This window comes from Zea mays, chromosome 10 (genome assembly GCF_902167145.1).
Source record: "Zea mays cultivar B73 chromosome 10, Zm-B73-REFERENCE-NAM-5.0, whole genome shotgun sequence".
NCBI lineage: Eukaryota > Viridiplantae > Streptophyta > Magnoliopsida > Poales > Poaceae > Zea > Zea mays.
In genome coordinates, this window is record NC_050105.1 from 95,981,816 (window position 1) to 95,995,150 (window position 13,335).

At 46.5% G+C, this 13,335-nt stretch overlaps 1 protein-coding gene across 1 annotated transcript; it reads right to left on the reverse strand.

Moving 5' to 3' along the window:
- Positions 1-11,806: 11,806 nt before the first annotated feature.
- On the reverse strand, positions 11,807-12,991 carry LOC100280398 (uncharacterized). Its single transcript, NM_001279639.2, has 2 exons — positions 12,502-12,991; positions 11,807-12,412 (listed from the first exon to the last, which is right to left on the reverse strand). The coding sequence occupies exons 1-2, from the start codon at positions 12,964-12,966 to the stop codon at positions 11,888-11,890; spliced, it is 990 nt and encodes a 329-aa protein (NP_001266568.2). The 5' UTR covers positions 12,967-12,991; the 3' UTR covers positions 11,807-11,887.
- Positions 12,992-13,335: the final 344 nt, after the last annotated feature.

Here is a 13,335-nt window from a genome sequence, read left to right on the forward strand (position 1 = left end):
AATCCTGATGGTTCTCTACACAATTGGGAATATGATCCTATTTTTGCTCGAACTGAGTTGTGTCGTCTGATTGCTAGGCTTGACCTTCCATTAGGTATAGGTGAGACACATGCCTGGGAGGATTATATTGCCCGTGCTCATAACCCCAGGTTTACCAAAGTTTCTAGACAGACCACCACTAGAGATCTTCTCAAGCTTTTCACTGAACGATGTAATGTGCTTATCAATTCTGTGTTGCCTGCTACTTCTTCGGTTGCATTAACCTCAGATATTTGGTCTCGTAATGCTAAGGAGGACTACATTAGTGTTGTCTATCATTATGTTAATGATGATTGGGAATTACAGAAAAGAGTCATTGGTCTTAGGATTATTGAGGTTAGACATACTGGTCAAAATATTGCTGAAAGAATTGCTGTTGTGGTTGAGGAGTTTTGTCTGGTTGACAAGATTTTCTCCGTCACTCTAGACAATGCTTCTTCAAATTCAAAGGCTATGGATACATTGACACCTTTGTTTGCTGGTTATTTGGGTCCTGATCCTTCACCTGAATCTCAGGATCCTAATAGGCGTAACTACACTCTTATGCATCAACGCTGTGCTTGTCATATCATTAATCTCATTATTAAATCTGGAATGAAGAGACTGAAACCATTTTTGGAAGATTTTAGAACTGCAATTAATTTCTTAAATGCTTCTAATTCTAGAATAGCAACATTTAAAGAGTACTGCAAAGCAAGGGGTGTTAGACCCAGAAAATTTGGCTTGGATATGGATGTTACATGGAATTCTACTTATTTGATGCTTTGATAGTCGCCTAGAGGGGGGGTGAATAGGGCGAAACTGAAATTTTCAAATATAAACACAACTACAAGCCGGGTTAGCGTTAGAAATATAAACGAGTCCGAGAGAGAGGGCGCAAAACAAATCCCAAGCGAATAAGCAAGTGAGACACGGAGATTTGTTTTACCGAGGTTCGGTTCTTGCAAACCTACTCCCCGTTGAGGAGGCCACAAAGGCCGGGTCTCTTTCAACCCTTCCCTCTCTCAAACGGTCCCTCGGACCGAGTGAGCTTCTCTTCTCAAATCAAAGCCGGGAACAAAACTTCCCCGCAAGGGCCACCACACAATTGGTGCCTCTTGCCTTGATTACAATGAAGTTGTGATCTCAAGAACAATTGAGAAGGAAAAGAAGCAATCCAAGCGCAAGAGCTCAAATGAACACGGCAAATCACTCTCACTAGTCACTAGGGCTTTGTGTGGAATTGGAGAGGATTTGATCTCTTTAGTGTGTCTAGAATTGAATGCTAGAGCTCTTGTAGTAGTTGAGAAGTGGAAAACTTGGATGCAATGAATGGTGGGGTGGTTGGGGTATTTATAGCCCCAACCACCAAACATGACCGTTGGCTGGAGGCTTCTGCTCGATGGCGCACCGGACAGTCCGGTGCCCCTGCCACGTCATCACTGCCGTTGGATTCTGACCGTTGGAGCTTCTGACTTGTGGGCCCGCCTGGGTGTCCGGTGCACACCGGACATGCACTGTTTGATGTCCGGTGCACCGGCATGGGCGATTCTGACTTCTGCGCGCGCTGTGCGCGCATTAAATGCTCCACAGGGAGCCGTTGGCGCCGCAGGGAGCCGTTGCTCCGCTGGCACACCGGACAGTCCGGTGCACACCGGACAGTCCGGTGAATTATAGCGGAGCGGCTGCCGCGCGAACCCGAGGCTGGCGAGTTCAGGAGGCCGAGCTTCCTTGGAGCACCGGACATGTCCGGTGCACACCGGACAGTCCGGTGAATTATAGCGCGCCGGCTTCCGAGAATTCCCGAGAGTGAAGAGTTGGAGTCTGAGTCCCCTGGTGCACCGGACAGGTACTGTTTACTGTCCGGTGGCACACCGGACAGTCCGGTGCGCCAGACCAGGGGTGCCCTCGGTTGCCCCTTTGCTCCTTTATTGAATCCAAAACTTGGTCTTTTTATTGGCTGAGTGTGAACCTTTTTCACCTGTATAATCTATACACTTGGGCAAACTAGTTAGTCCAAAGATTTGTGTTGGGCAATTCAACCACCAAAATTATTTAGGAACTAGGTGAAAGCCTAATTCCCTTTCAATCTCCCCCTTTTTGGTGATTGATGCCAACACAAACCAAAGCAAATAGAGAAGTGCATAATTGAACTAGTTTGCATAATGTAAGTGAAAAGGTTACTTGGAATTAAGCCAATATAACTATTTACAAGATATGCAAGGAATGTTTCTTTCTTATATAACATTTTGGACCACGTTTGCACCACATGTTTTGTTTTTGCAAATTCTTTTTGTAAATCCATTTCAAAGATCTTTTGCAAATAGTCAAAGGTAAATGAATAAGAGTTTGCAAAGCATTTTCAAGATTTGAAATTGTCTCCCCCTATTTCAAATGCTTTTCCTTTGACTAAACAAAACTCCCCCTAAAAGAGATCCACCTCTTAGTGTTCAAGAGGGTTTTGATATACCATTTTTGAAATACTACTTTCTCCCCCTTTTGAACACAATAGGATACCAAATGATAAATACTTTTGGAAAAACACTAAGTTTTTGACTTTGGTGGTGGTGCGGTCCTTTTGCTTTGGGCTCCTTTCTCCCCCTTTTTGGCATGAATCGCCAAAAACGGAAACATTAGAGCCCTCGAAGTGCTATCTTCCCCTTTGGTCATAAGTAAATGAGTTGAGATTATACCAAAGACGAAGTCCTTTTCTTTGATGCTCATTTCCCCCAAAGAATAGAGAGATGGTTGGAGTGATAGCGAAGGATGAGTTACGTAGTGGAAGCCTTTGTCTTCGCCGAAGACTCCAATTCCCTTTCAATATACCTATGACTTGGTTTGAAATAGACTTGAAAACACATTAGTCATAGCATATAAAAGAGATATGATCAAAGGTATTCAAATGAGCTATGTGTGCAAGCTAGCAAAAGAAATTTCTAGAATCAAGAATATTGAGCTCATGCCTAAGTCTGGTAAAAGATTGTTCATCAAGTGGCTTGGTAAAGATATCGGCTAATTGATTTTTAGTATTGATGTAAGAAATCTCGATATCTCCCTTTTGTTGGTGATCCCTAAGAAAATGATACCGAATGGCTATGTGCTTAGTGCGGCTATGCTCGACGGGATTGTCGGCCATTTTGATTGCACTCTCATTATCACATAGCAAAGGGACTTTGGTTAATTTGTAACCATAGTCCCGCAGGGTTTGCCTCATCCAGAGCAATTGCGCGCAACAATGTCCTGCGGCAATGTACTCGGCTTCGGCGGTGGAAAGAGCGACCGAATTTTGCTTCTTTGAAGCCCATGACACCAAGGATCTTCCCAAGAACTGGCAAGTCCCCGATGTGCTCTTCCTATTAATTTTGCACCCCGCCCAATCGGCATCCGAATAACCAATCAAATCAAACGTGGATCCCCGAGGGTACCAAAGCCCAAACTTAGGTGTGTAAGCCAAATATCTCAAGATTCGTTTTACGGCCGTAAGGTGGGATTCCTTAGGGTCGGATTGGAATCTTGCACACATGCATACGGAAAGCATAATGTCCGGTCGAGATGCACATAAATAAAGCAATGAACCAATCATCGACCGGTATACCTTTTGATCCACGGACTTACCTCCCGTGTCGAGGTCGAGATGCCCATTTGTTCCCATGGGTGTCTTGATGGGCTTGGCATCCTTCATTCCAAACTTGGTTAGAATGTCTTGAGTGTACTTCGTTTGGCTAATGAAGGTGCCCTCTTGGAGTTGCTTGACTTGGAATCCTAGAAAATACTTCAACTCCCCCATCATCGACATCTCGAATTTCTGTGTCATGATCCTACTAAACTCTTCACATGTAGACTCGTTAGTAGACCCAAATATAATATCATCAACATAAATTTGGCATACAAACAAGTCATTTTCAAGAGTTTTAGTAAAGAGTGTAGGATCGGCCTTGCCGACTTTGAAGCCATTAGCAATAAGGAAATCTCTAAGGCATTCATACCAAGCTCTTGGGGCTTGCTTGAGCCCATAAAGTGCCTTAGAGAGCCTATAAACATGGTTGGGATACTCACTGTCTTCAAAGCCGGGAGGTTGCTCAACATAGACCTCTTCCTTGATCGGTCCGTTGAGGAAGGCACTTTTCACGTCCATTTGATAGAGCTTAAAGCCATGGTAAGTAGCATAGGCCAATAATATGCGAATTGACTCAAGCCTAGCTACGGGTGCATAGGTTTCACCGAAATCCAAACCTTCGACTTGTGAATACCCTTTGGCCACGAGTCGAGCTTTGTTCCTTGTCACCACACCATGCTCGTCTTGCTTGTTGCGGAAGACCCATTTGGTTCCTACAACATTTTGGTTAGGACGTGGAACTAAATGCCATACCTCGTTCCTTGTGAAATTGTTGAGCTCTTCTTGCATCGCCACCACCCAATCCGAATCTTGGAGAGCTTCCTCTACCCTGTGTGGCTCAATAGAGGAAACAAAAGAGTAATGTTCACAAAAATGAGCAACCCGAGATCTAGTAGTTACCCCCTTATGAATGTCTCCGAGGATAGTGTCGACGGGGTGATCTCGTTGGATTGCTTGGTGGACTCTTGGGTGAGGCGGCCTTGGTTCTTCCTCATCCTCCTTTTCTTGATTATTTTCATCTCCCCCTTGATCATTGCCATTATCTTGAGGTGGCTCATCTTCTTGATTTTGCCCTTCATCAACTTGAGCCTCATCCTCATTTTGAGTTGGTGGAGATGCTTGCATGGAGGAGGACGGTTGATCTTGTGCCTGTGGAGGCTCTTCGGATTCCTTAGGACACACATCCCCAATGGACATGTTCCTTAGCGCTATGCATGGAGCCTGTTCTTCACCTATCTCATCAAGATCAACTTGCTCTACTTGAGAGCCGTTAGTTTCATCAAACACAACGTCACATGAGACTTCAACTAGTCCAGTGGACTTGTTAAAGACTCTATATGCCCTTGTGTTTGAGTCATATCCTAGTAAAAAGCCTTCTACAGTTTTAGGTGCAAATTTGGATTTTCTACCTCTTTTAACAAGAATAAAGCATTTGCTACCAAAAACTCTAAAGTATGAAATGTTGGGCTTTTTACCGGTTAGGAGTTCATAGGATGTCTTCTTGAGGATTCGGTGAAGATATAACCGGTTGATGGCGTAGCAGGCGGTGTTGACCGCTTCGGCCCAAAACCGGTCCGGTGTCTTGTATTCATCAAGCATGGTTCTTGCCATGTCCAATAGAGTTCGATTCTTCCTCTCCACTACACCATTTTGTTGTGGAGTGTAGGGAGAAGAGAACTCATGCTTGATGCCCTCCTCCTCAAGGAAGCCTTCAATTTGAGAGTTCTTGAACTCCGTCCCGTTGTCGCTTCTAATTTTCTTGATCCTCAAGCCGAACTCATTTTGAGCCCGTCTCAAGAATCCCTTTAAGGTCTCTTGGGTTTGAGATTTTTCCTGTAAAAAGAATACCCAAGTGAAGCGAGAATAATCATCCACTATTACAAGACAATACTTACTCCCGCCGATGCTTATGTAAGCGATCGGGCCGAATAGATCCATGTGGAGTAGCTCAAGCGGCCTGTCGGTCGTCATGATGTTCTTGTGTGGATGATGGACTCCAACTTGCTTCCCTGCCTGGCATGCGCTACAAATCCTGTCTTTCTCAAAATGAACATTTGTTAATCCTAAAATGTGCTCTCCCTTTAGAAGCTTATGAAGATTCTTCATCCCAACATGGGCTAGTCGGCGGTGCCAGAGCCAACCCATGTTAGTCTTAGCAATTAAGCATGTGTCGAGTTTAGCTCTATCAAAGTCTACTAAGTATAGCTGACCCTCTAACACACCCTTAAATGCTATTGAATCATCACTTCTTCTAAAGACAGTGACACCTACATCAGTAAAAAGACAGTTGTAGCCCATTTGACATAATTGTGAAACAGAAAGCAAGTTGTAATCTAAGGAATCAACAAGAAAAACATTGGAAATAGAATGGTCAGGAGATATAGCAATTTTACCAAGTCCTTTGACCAAACCTTGATTTCCATCCCCGAATGTGATAGCTCGTTGGGGATCTTGGTTTTTCTCATATGAGGAGAACATTCTTTTCTCCCCAGTCATATGGTTTGTGCACCCGCTGTCGAGTATCCAACTTGAGCCCCCGGATGCATAAACCTACAAAACAATTTTAGTTCTTGACTTTAGGTACCCAAACGGTTTTGGGTCCTTTGGCATTAGACACAAGAACTTTGGGTACCCAAACACAAGTCTTGGAACCCTTGTGTTTGCCCCCAACAAATTTGGCAACTACCTTGCCGGATTTGCTAGTAAGCACATAAGATGCATCAAAAGTTTTAAATGAAATGGCATGATCATTTGATGCATTAGGAATTTTCTTCTTAGGCAACTTAGCATGGGTTGGTTGCCTAAAACTAGATGTCTCACCCTTATACATATAAGCATGATTAGGGCCAGAGTGAGACTTCCTAGAATGAATCTTTCTAATTTTGCTCTCAGGATAGCCGGCAGGGTACAAAATGTAACCCTCGTTATCCTGAGGCATGGGAGCCTTGCCCTTAACAAAGTTAGATAAGTTCTTTGGAGGGGCATTAAGTTTGACATTGTCTCCCCTTTGGAAGCCAATGCCATCCTTGATGCCAGGGCGTCTCCCATTATAGAGCATACTTCTAGCAAATTTAAATTTTTCATTCTCTAAGTTATGCTCGGCAATTTTAGCATCTAGTTTTGCTATATGATCATTTTGTTGTTTAATTAAAGCCATATGATCAAGAATAGCATTAACATCAACATCTCTACATCTAGTGCAAATAGATACATGCTCAACATTAGATGTAGAGGGTTTGCAAGATTTAAGTTCTACAACCTTAGCATGCAACATTTCATTCTTAGTTCTAAGGTCGGAAATGGTAGTATTGCAAACATCAAAATCTCTAGCCTTAGCAATCAAATTTTCATTCTCTAATCTAAGACTAGCAAGAGATACATTCAATTCATCAATCTTAGCAAGCAAGTCAATATTATCATCTCTAAGATTGGGAATTGAAACATTACAAACATGTGAATCAACCTTAGCATTTAAAATAGCATTTTCATTTCTAAGGTTGTCAATCATCTCACGGCATGTGCTTAGCTCACTAGACAATTTTTCACATTTTTCTACTTCTAGAGCATAAGCCTTTTTAACCTTAACATGTTTCTTGTTTTCTTTAATTAGACAATCCTCTTGGGAGTCCAAAAGATCATCCTTTTCATGAATAGCACTAATCAATTCATTTAGTTTTTCTTTTTGCTCCATGTTAAGATTGGCAAAGAGAATATGCAAATTATCCTCCTCATCACTAGCATTATCATCACTAGACGATTCATATTTAGTGGAGGAGTTGGATTTAACCTTCTTCTTTTTGCCGTCCTTTGCCATGAGGCACTTGTGGCCGACGTTGGGGAAGAGAAGTCCCTTGGTGACGGCGATGTTGGCGGCGTCCTCGTCGTCGGAGGAGTCGCTTGAGCTCTCGTCGGAGTCCCACTCGCGACAAACATGGGCATCGCCGCCCTTCTTCCTGTAGTACCTCTTCTTCTCCTTTCTTCTCCCCTTCTTGTCGTCGCCTCGGTCACTGTCACTAGACATAGGACATTTAGCAATAAAATGACCGGGCTTACCACATTTGTAGCAAACCTTCTTGGAGCGGGACTTGTAGTCTTTCCCCCTCCTTTGTTTGAGGATTTGGCGGAAGCTCTTGATGACGAGCGCCATCTCCTCATTGTCAAGCTTGGAGGCGTCTATTGGTTGTCGACTTGGTGTAGACTCCTCCTTCTTTTCTTCCGTCGCCTTGAATGCAACGGGTTGAGCTTCGGATGTGTCGCCAAGCTCGTTGATTTTCCTCGAGCCTTCTATCATGCACTCAAAACTTACAAAATGCCCGATAACTTCCTCGGGGGTCATTTTAGTATATCTAGGATTACCACGAATCAATTGAACTTGAGTAGGATTTAGAAAAATGAGAGATCTTAAAATAACATTTACCACTTCGTGGTCGTCCCACTTCTTGCTCCCGAGGTTGCGCACTTGGTTTACCAAAGTCTTGAGTCGGTTGTACATGTGTTGTGGCTCCTCCCCTTTGTGAAGCCGGAACCGACCGAGCTCCCCCTCGATCGTTTCCCGCTTGGTGATCTTGGTGAGCTCGTCTCCCTCGTGCGCGGTTTTGAGTACATCCCAAACCTCCTTGGCGTTCTTCAACCCTTGTACTTTGTTATATTCCTCTTTACTTAGTGAGGCGAGGAGAATTGTTGTGGCTTGTGAGTTGAAGTGCTCGATTTGGGCTACCTCATCCTCATCATAGTTCTCATCCCCTATTGACGGTACCTGTACACCAAACTCAACAACATCCCATATACCTTTGTGGAGCGAGATTAGATGAAATTGCATTAAATCGCTCCACCTAGCGTAATCTTCACCATCAAAAGTTGGTGGTTTGCCTAATGGGACGGAAAGTAAAGGTGTATGTTTGGAAATGCGAGGGTAGCGTAGGGGGATCTTACTATACTTCTTGCGCTCTTGGCGCTTAGAAGTGACGGAGGGCGCATCGGAGTCGGAGGTCGATGTTGATGAAGTGTCGGTCTCGTAGTAGACCACCTTCCTCATCCTCTTGTGCTTGTCACCTTTCCGATGCGGCTTGTGGGAAGAAGATTTTTCCTTCTTCTCTTTGTGGTGAAAAGAAGATTTCTTCTCCTTCCCTTTGTTGGAGGAGCTCTTCTTCTTCTCCCTCCTTTTGGTGCGAGACTCTTCCGATGAAGTGCTCCCGTGACTTGTAGTGGGCTTTTCGCCGGTCTCCATCTCCTTCTTGGCGTGATCTCCCGACATCACTTCGAGCGGTTAGGCTCTAATGAAGCACCGGGCTCTGATACCAATTGATAGTCGCCTAGAGGGGGGGTGAATAGGGCGAAACTGAAATTTTCAAATATAAACACAACTACAAGCCGGGTTAGCGTTAGAAATATAAACGAGTCCGAGAGAGAGGGCGCAAAACAAATCCCAAGCGAATAAGCAAGTGAGACACAGAGATTTGTTTTACCGAGGTTCGGTTCTTGCAAACCTACTCCCCGTTGAGGAGGCCACAAAGGCCGGGTCTCTTTCAACCCTTCCCTCTCTCAAACGGTCCCTCGGACCGAGTGAGCTTCTCTTCTCAAATCAAAGCCGGGAACAAAACTTCCCCGCAAGGGCCACCACACAATTGGTGCCTCTTGCCTTGATTACAATGAAGTTGTGATCTCAAGAACAATTGAGAAGGAAAAGAAGCAATCCAAGCGCAAGAGCTCAAATGAACACGGCAAATCACTCTCACTAGTCACTAGGGCTTTGTGTGGAATTGGAGAGGATTTGATCTCTTTAGTGTGTCTAGAATTGAATGCTAGAGCTCTTGTAGTAGTTGAGAAGTGGAAAACTTGGATGCAATGAATGGTGGGGTGGTTGGGGTATTTATAGCCCCAACCACCAAACATGACCGTTGGCTGGAGGCTTCTGCTCGATGGCGCACCGGACAGTCCGGTGCACACCGGACAGTCCGGTGCCCCTGCCACGTCATCACTGCCGTTGGATTCTGACCGTTGGAGCTTCTGACTTGTGGGCCCGCCTGGGTGTCCGGTGCACACCGGACATGCACTGTTTGATGTCCGGTGCACCGGCATGGGCGATTCTGACTTCTGCGCGCGCTGTGCGCGCATTAAATGCTCCACAGGGAGCCGTTGGCGCCGCAGGGAGCCGTTGCTCCGCTGGCACACCGGACAGTCCGGTGCACACCGGACAGTCCGGTGAATTATAGCGGAGCGGCTGCCGCGCGAACCCGAGGCTGGCGAGTTCAGGAGGCCGAGCTTCCTTGGAGCACCGGACATGTCCGGTGCACACCGGACAGTCCGGTGAATTATAGCGCGCCGGCTTCCGAGAATTCCCGAGAGTGAAGAGTTGGAGTCTGAGTCCCCTGGTGCACCGGACAGGTACTGTTTACTGTCCGGTGGCACACCGGACAGTCCGGTGCGCCAGACCAGGGGTGCCCTCGGTTGCCCCTTTGCTCCTTTATTGAATCCAAAACTTGGTCTTTTTATTGGCTGAGTGTGAACCTTTTTCACCTGTATAATCTATACACTTGGGCAAACTAGTTAGTCCAAAGATTTGTGTTGGGCAATTCAACCACCAAAATTATTTAGGAACTAGGTGAAAGCCTAATTCCCTTTCATGCTTAAACACTTGGTCCCATACGTTTTTTCTGTCTTCATCAATTCACATTATGAGTCACAATTGTTGCCTCCTAATCATTGGTATGTTTCTGAGAAGATTTTAGAGTTTCTAGAACTGTACTATGACTCTACTGTTGTTCTGTCTGGTGTTTATTATCCAACTAGTCCACTAGTTCTTCACCATATTCTGGAAATTGCATCTCATTTGAAAGCATGTGAAAGAGATTTAAATCTTAGAACTATTGTGTTTCCAATGCAACTTAAATTCCTTAAGTACTGGAGTGACATACCTTTGCTATATTCATATGCATTCATTCTGGACCCTAGAGCTAAGATGAGAGGTTTTTTTAATGTGTTGCATTTACTTGGTGACTACACTGGGTGTGAGTACAATACATATTATGCTGATGTTAAAAATGAATTGTATAAAATGTTTACTAAATATGAGACTAAGTTTGGTGCAGTAAGGGCTGCTTAGCCTTCTATTCATACAGGTAAAAAAACAAGCTTGGGGAAGAATATTTGGAGATTCCAGTTCAGGTGTTGTTGGTCCTCCCCCTATCTCTACCCCTTCTGCTTCATCTTCCTCTGCTATTTGTGAGCTCTCAGCCTACTTAGACAGTGACAATGTCACTTCTTATGAGGATGATTTTGATATACTTCTCTGGTGGCGTGACCACAAGCTAACATATCCACAGGGAGGATAATTGAGGAGCGACGACGACGCTTATTGCCTAAGAATGTGGAGATGCTGACTTGCTTAAAAGATTGGGAATTAGGAGAAAAGAGAGAACAACATGATGTTGACAACCCAGAGCTTGAGGACTCATTCCAGAACTTATTCCTTGATGAAGATGAACCTGTTGCTGCTTAGTGACTTTGGTATTTACTACTTAGTTCTAGTCTTCTAGACTCTGATGTTGTCATCTGTTCTGTGCTTTGTCATTCAGTCATTGTGAGAGAGTCATTTTGTATTGTAATATATATTTGTAACACATATAAACTTAGTGACTAAACTTTGAGCTGGCTGCACTCTTTTTTCCTTTCTAGGGTTTCTCACAAGGATGAGTTTTACCTAGAAAGGTTTTTAATGAGGCAACATTACCCAAAACAGCTCATTTATTATATTTGTCTATATTTTCAGTTGTTTTTTGCTGTTTTAACTTTGGCGGGCTGGTGCTGACCCAGTCCATTTTTTGAACGTGCCAAGCGGGCCGACCCGGCACGAAAAGTGGCCCAGAGGGCCGTGCCTGGACCAACAGCCAAACACGTGGGCTCTCCAGGCACGGCCCGTTAAGCACGTAGACCCGTGCCGGCCCGTTTGCTGATGGGCCGTGCTTGCCCGGACCCGTGTCGAGTCGTGCCGGGTCGGCCTGTTGGCCATCTATAACAGAGCGGTGAAATGATGTGGGTGAACGAGCACCAGCCGATTTCCAGGCGAGGCAACGCCGACCGCTTGGTGGCCAGCTGTTGCCCATCATCCCTGCTGACATGGATCCCACGGCGTCATATTTTTTGCCGATTCCCCAAACAAACTTTAATTATATTGGGTCGAAAATAAAATGTATTCAACAAATCACATTCCTACACGTACATGGATCGACCTGCTGCAATAACACGAACAAACCATCAAGAGTGAAGCACCGGGTTAAGCAGCGGCCTACCGGCGAAGAAAGCTTCAAGGTTACTGATGGTGACGTCACGGAGGTCGGACCTGGACTCTGTCGTGAAGACCGCGACGTGATGCGTCAGCACCACATTGTCCATGGAGAAGAGCTCTGCCGGCACCTTAGGCTCCTTATCAAAGACATCCAGGCCGGCTCCGGCGATCCTCCCCTCCTTGAGCGCCGCGACCAGCTCCGCCTCGTCGATGTTCGGGCCCCGGCCGATGTTTACCACGACCCCGTCCTTCCCGAGCGCCGCCAGCACGTCCTTGTTCACGATGTGGCGCGTCTCCCTGGTCAGCGCGCACGCGACGACGAGCACGTCCGATTCCGACGCGAGGTCGTGGACGCTAGGGAAGTACCTGTAGGAGACGGATTCCTTGGGCTTTCTGGAGCTGTAGCAGATGACGCAGCCGAAGGCTGCCAGCCTCTTCGCGATCAGCGTGCCGATGTTGCCCAGGCCGATGATGCCCACGCGCTTGCCGCCCAGCTGCGAACACATCAATTGAAGTAATAATTTTTTTTTTTTTGCTATCGATCGATCAGGAAGAAAGAAGGAACAGGACCCGACAGATCGACCTTGCTGCCGAGGGGATAGTCGCCGTGGAGCGGCCAGAGCCCGCGGCGGACGAACCGGTCGGCGGCGGACACGCGGCGGAGCACGTCGACGAGCAAGCCGACGGCGTGGTCGGCGACGTCGGTGGAGTAGACCGTGCCGGAGCTGGCGACGCCCACGCCGCGGCGCGCGCACTCGCCGAGGTCGATGTGGTCCAGCCCGGCCCCCGTGCTGTGGACGAAGCGGAGCGACGGGACGGCGTCCAGGAGCGCGGCGTCCACGCGGACGGAGTCGCCCCCCACGGTCACCAACGCGCGGGGCGGGTCCGCGCCGCCGGCCGCCGCGGCCAGGAAGGCGGCGAGCGGCGAGCCCGACGTGAAGAAGTCGAGGACGCGGTACCGCTCGCGCAGCGCCGCGAGGAACCGCAGCTCTCGGACGCGGAACACCAGGAGCGTCGGCAGCGCCGAGGGCTCGGAGGAGGATGCCATGGCGAACGGAGATGCGGAGGGGAGCTGGGATTTTTTGCTTGGGATAAAATTTAAATTAGCCAGCGCTGGAGTCGTCATGTGCTTTGATTCGATTCGTTGGTTGCTGTATTTCTCAAAGCAAATTGTTAAAGCTCTGTTCCTTGGTCACGATGATTAGGTTTATTTTAATTTTAGGCAGCTCTGTGATATGAAATGTTTTCTGCACATTGTGCTTTGGCAGTACAGGCATCAGTGCATCACGGAATAAGGCTTTTTAAATTTGGCTGCACAACATTGTAGATTCACTTCGTATTTTCAGGCCAGCTCCAACGTTTCCCCACCCCACGTACCCTGATTCATGGGGTGAAAAGCTTATCCAATGGATCCCCT

Excerpts from the sequence above, each read along its gene's own strand:
- LOC100280398 (NM_001279639.2), bottom strand. The coding sequence starts at position 12,966 with ATGGCATCCTCCTCCGAGCCCTCGGCGCTGCCGACGCTCCTGGTGTTC. Across the intron at positions 12,413-12,501 it reads ACTATCCCCTCGGCAGCAAG|CTGGGCGGCAAGCGCGTGGG; the intron begins GTCGATCTGTCG and ends ATGTGTTCGCAG.